We start from the raw sequence: 5,312 nt of genomic DNA on the forward strand, positions 1-5,312 counted from the left end.
TTTGAGGAGGGAGAGGAGAGGATGGCAATGATGCCTTTGATCTGGAATTGGACATTCGCTCTGCTGGAGCACAGAGGAGGCTCAGCCACATCCTCTCTCTACTACTTGGCCCAGCTGCTTGGAGGACCCATGGCTGAGAATGTGGAGGCAAGAGGAACGGAGTTTTGCTCCAAGTGGGAGAGGTCCCAAGCAGTCTAGACAAGATGTCTATGCGGCTTTCCCTCCTTATTTCCCCCAACTCCCACACTGGCCCTTGTAAATACATGGCGTGGTCTTCGTTGGAAAAAAAAAAAAAAAAACTACGATGAGATATCACTGCACACCCACCAGGAAGGATGTAATCAAAATAACAAGTATTTGCAAGATGTGGAGAAATTGGAACCCTCATACATTACTAGTGGGAGTGTAAAATCGTGCAGCCACTGTGAAAAGTTTGACAGGTCCTCAAAATGCTAAACATAGAGTTACCATATGACCCAGCAGTTCCACTCCTAGGTATACACCCAAGAGAATTGAAAAGGTATGTTCACACAACAAGGTGTACACAGAGGTTCATAGCAGCATTATTCATGATAGCCACAAAGTGGTAACAGTCCAGATGTCCATCAACTGATGAACGAATAAATAAAATGTGAAGTATTATTATTATTTAGCCACAAAAAGGAATGAAGTACTAATACATACTACAACATGGATGAACCTTAAAAACATCATGCTCAGTGTAAGAAGTAGACACAAAAGGCCACATAGTGTAATGATTCCAGTTACATGAAGTGTCCAGAACAGGCAAATCCATAAAAGACAAAAAAGTAGATGGATGGTTGCCAGGGGTTGTGAAGAGGAGGGTATTAGAGTGACTCCTGACAGGTACAAGGTTTCTTTTTGGGGTCATGGAAATGTTCTGAAATTAGATGGAATGGTTGCACATCCGTGTGAATATATTAAAAACCAAGGAATTGTACATTTTAAAATGGTAAAGTTTATGCTGTGTGAATTATAAAAAATGTTATAGAAGCCCAGAGGACAGAATAATTAATTATGTGTGGGGTTGATGAGGGTCAGAGAGGGCTTCATGAGGTGATGCTTGAGTTGGGTTTAGTCTGTTGAGACCAGAACATTGAAAATGTCACTGGTTGGAAAGTGTATTGGGCCTTGAACACCAGGATGAACTTGAAGTTTCCGAAGGCAGTGGGAAATCGGTCAAAGGATTTTGAGTAGGAGAGGGATAACATTTTCAAATGTGTGTTTTAGAGAAGTAACCATCTGGGAAGCTGTTGCAGTAGTGCAGAAAAGAGATGATAGATTTAGCAAGAACAGTATGAGAAGGACAGAAATGGGAGACATCGCAGAGGTCAAATCTCAGAGTGTATCACTTGGAAGTGGGAGAAGGCAAAGGAGAAGAAAGAGTAAAAGGTGACCTCAAGTTTAGATGCCTGAGTACATGCTGATGCCATTGATGGAATAAGGTAGAGGAGAGAAGCAGGGTTTAGGGATAAGAAACCAAGGTCAGCTTTGGACGAACTGAGTTTTGAGCTACCTGTGGGACATTCAGATAGAGACCGCCCACCAGGCATATGGAGATAACAGGGCCAAAGCTCAGGAGAGAGGGCTGGGTTCAAATAGAGATTCAGGATTCTCAGTGTATAGATGGTAGTTGAACTTGGGGATGGGATGAGATCACCCAGGGCACCAGCGCAGAGAGAAGATAGCTGAAGATGGAATTTTGGAACTTACGTGCTTCTGTAGTCACTGCACCAACCCCTAACATCACAGCACTTGCTATTATGTGTGTATTGTAATTGTTTACTCCTTTTCCCCATTAGACTAAGTTCCTTAAAGGCAAGGACGGTGCTTCTTAGCTCTACATTTGTATGGTCCCCCACACCTAGCACCAAACCCATAAAAACCAAACCCATTGCCGTCGAGTCAATTCCAACTCATAATGACCCTCTAGGACAGAGTAGAACCGCCCCACAGAGTTTCCAAGGAGCAGCTGGGTGGGTTCAAACTGCCAACCAATGGTTAGCAGCCGAGCTCTTAACCACTACGCCACCAGGCTCCACACCTCGCACAGTGCCTGGTATATATTAGCTCTCAGGAGATGTTTGTGGAACTGAAGACAGCGTAGATTGAAGAGAGGAGGCAGGGATAAAGCTGAAGTCAGGGTATGAGGAGAGACAAGAGAGGCAAGTTGGGAAGCCACGGGAGAACACTGTGAGGAGGAGAGAATTCCAAAGAGCTGGGGTTGGATGAGATGAGGACCAAGACGAGACCATTGGGTTTGGTAATTCTGTCATTTTGCTCTCGGAAAGAGTAGCTGTAGCGAGGAAATGGGGAGGAAACCAGAGTGTTGTATGTTGAGGAGTGACTGGAAGAGGTCTGAGGCTCTAAATGTAGGCGCTTCTGAAACATTTGGCTGCGAAAGGAGAGGTTGACAAATGGGGCAGTATCTTGAAGAATCAGAGTTAATGGAAAAGGTTTTGTTGTTTTTTCTCTTTGTTTTAAGACAGAAATTTTGAGCATTTTTGTGGGATGAAGGGAAGGAGCCGTTGGAAAAGGAGAGCTTGAAGATACGTGAACAGTGCCCGAGATGAGCCTGGAGGCAGCTGGAAATTAGCCTTTATAGAGAATTTAAGACAGTTTCTCTTCTGAAGCAGGAGGAAGGAATGGCTAGAGATATTTTGAAGTAGAATAAAGGGGTAGTGGTATTTCAGGGTAGAAGTCTCGCCTCTCATGCTGGAGACCTGGGTTTGATTCCCAGCCGCTGCACCTCAGATGTAGCCACCACCCACTCGGTGGGGGCTTTCGTATTGCTGTGATGCTGAACAGGTTTCAGCAAAGCTTCCAGAGTAAGAGACTAAGAATAAAGGCCTGGCAATCTACTGTCAAAAATCAGCCAGTGAAAACCCTATGGATCACAGCGGTCCATTCCCTTTATGCATGGGGTCACCATGAGTTGGGGGCCAACTCAGGGCAGTTAATAACAAAGCTGAGAAAATTGGAGGCTTGATAGGCATGGAGAAGGTGAAATATAAAGTGCGAGGAATTATCACCTAGCAGTGAGGCCCCAGATGAACTAAGATAATACGTGAACCCAGTGTCTTTAATTATTTAACCAACAAAATTCATTGAGCATTTCCTCTTGTAAAATAATAATAGGTGCCATGTATTCGGTCGTTACTTTGTACCAGATGCTCTGCTAAGCACTTTACATAATCTCATTCAGATCTTAACAGCCACCCCATGAGACAGGTATTGTCATCTCCATTTTATCAATGAGGACATACTGAAGCTTACCCAAGTCTGCACAGCCCAAGTCTATTCAAAGCCAGATCTCCCTGACTGCAAAGCCCAGGCTCTAAACCACTCCGCTGCACTCCGCTGGGAGCTGTGAGGAGTACTAGCTGAGGGTTAGAAATGGCTCCGGGCTATGGGCTGGGCATGGGGGTAGCTGGCTGCCCTAGTCAGGGCTTCTTCCTCTCACCTCCTGTGGTTCCCACTGTCTGTATGTCTCCTCTTCAGGCTTTTTTGTGTACTGGCCTGAACAGTCACTTGGATAGTTCACGCTCGAGTAGTGGTCAGGGAAGACAACCTTATTTCAAACATGAGACTTACGCTGGGCCTGGATGGAGGTCAGGTTTGGACAGGCCTCTGTCTTTTGTCCTTCTTCTCCAGTTGCCTCATGTCTTCTCTTTCTGGTCATTTATACCTTTTCCTGATCCTAATAATGGTGAAGTAATGTGCATCTGCTAGAAGACAGAGTTCTCTCCTTTCTCCTCTGTGTTTTGGGGTAACTGTCTGTTCTTCCCACTGGTGAGTCATCCATTCTCTACTAACCAGCCCTCTGCCTTTTCCCTCCTCCTCCCCCATGCCCTCACCCAGCGTATCTGTGAGGTGTATAACCGGAACCCCGCCAGCCTGCTGGAAGAGCAGATCGAAGGTGCCCGGCGGCGTGTCTCTCAGCTACAGCTGAAGATCCAGCAGGAGACTGGTGGCTTAGTGGTGAGTGATGGTAGGCACAGCTCCAGGAAGGGCACCACGCAGGTGGACTGGGCAGAATGAGGGAGGAAGTTAGGACAGAAGGCTTCCTGAGTCATGCCAGGACCCCAAGGCTGAGCTAATAAGGGGTTAGTATTTTACAAAGAAACAGAGGTCAGCAGTTCTTTATGTAGCCCCAAAGAGGCCGAGCATTGTCCTGGCACTTGGGTACTGTACAAAGAAAAAGCCTATTTCTTGCCCTCCAAGAGCTTACAGTTGCAATGGAAGGAAAGAAAGAAGAAATGAATCCAAGTATCTGCTTTAGTCTTCTAATCATCCACCCACTTCTGAGTGGTGTCCTTAGAGTTGGCGTACATTCAGAGACTAGACCGGTCTACTCATTACTCACCTGCTAGCTTTTTTACCACCCACCCCTCAGGTAATGGGTCTTCTCAAAGAAATTCAAGTACAAATTAAGGTCATCCCAAGTAAGGGATCCTCAGTCAGTTGAGAAGAATCTATCTCAGCAGCTTTGTGGAAAATCCCATAGAGGAGACATCTCTTTATCTATTCTAGTCAGGGACTTTTACCATTAGTGTTTTATCTCCAGCAGGCCTTAATTCTCCGGGTAAATAAAAAGCAATGCTCCAGAAACTTTAAGGTCTCCAAGAATAATATTTGCTAAAGCCAGTAGAAATTATTTGGGGATTAGCTACCTTTTTTTTTTTTTTAAAGAGTATCCGCATCTAAAAAAGTTTGAGAATCTCAGGCTAATCGAACTTTGATTTCCTGAAGGACTTGCCAGTATCACATGGCTGTTACAAGCTCAGGTTCTGTACTTAGAGTGTCTGGGTTCAAATTCCAGCTCTAGGATAGGACTTACCAGCTTTAAGATCTTGGACAAGTTACCTAATCCCTGAGAGCCTCAGTTTCCTCGTTTACAAAATGGAGATCACGATACATAACAACAGTAGGCCTATTGGGAGAATTCACTCATGCCCTTGGCACAGCGGGTGGTACACATGTGCTGCTGCCACTGTTGTGTCTGTGTGCTCCTGTACCGTGAAGTGGTGAGCCTGAAACACCAGGCTTGGAACCTGGAGACCCGCGTTCAAACCTGCCGCATCGTTTTCCCCCATGTAGCTTGGGCAAGTTGCTTAAGATCTCTGAGCTTCTGTTTCCTCATTTGTACTGTGAGGGTAATATACCTAAGTCAGCATTGTTGAAAAATTAAACGAGACATAGAAAAGCACCTTAGAAACGATAAAGCACTGTCCACAGAATTTCCTCCCCATTAGCTGGGTCAGTCAGTCCCAGGCCGACGCCTCTCAGTC

The 5,312-nt window shown here is 45.4% G+C and overlaps 1 protein-coding gene across 1 annotated transcript in view; it reads left to right on the forward strand.

Annotated features, from left to right (window-relative positions):
- The window catches only part of ARHGEF11 (Rho guanine nucleotide exchange factor 11), a 149,261-nt gene that overhangs the window by 83,612 nt on the left and 60,337 nt on the right, over nucleotides 1-5,312 (forward strand). Inside the window, exon 8 of the mRNA XM_023742599.1 lies at nucleotides 3,883-4,002. Coding sequence (XP_023598367.1) covers nucleotides 3,883-4,002 — 120 coding nt within the window. The remainder of the gene's footprint in view (nucleotides 1-3,882; nucleotides 4,003-5,312) is intronic.

Source organism: Trichechus manatus, unplaced genomic scaffold, assembly GCF_000243295.1.
Source record: "Trichechus manatus latirostris isolate Lorelei unplaced genomic scaffold, TriManLat1.0 scaffold00213, whole genome shotgun sequence".
In the NCBI taxonomy this organism is placed as follows: domain Eukaryota; kingdom Metazoa; phylum Chordata; class Mammalia; order Sirenia; family Trichechidae; genus Trichechus; species Trichechus manatus.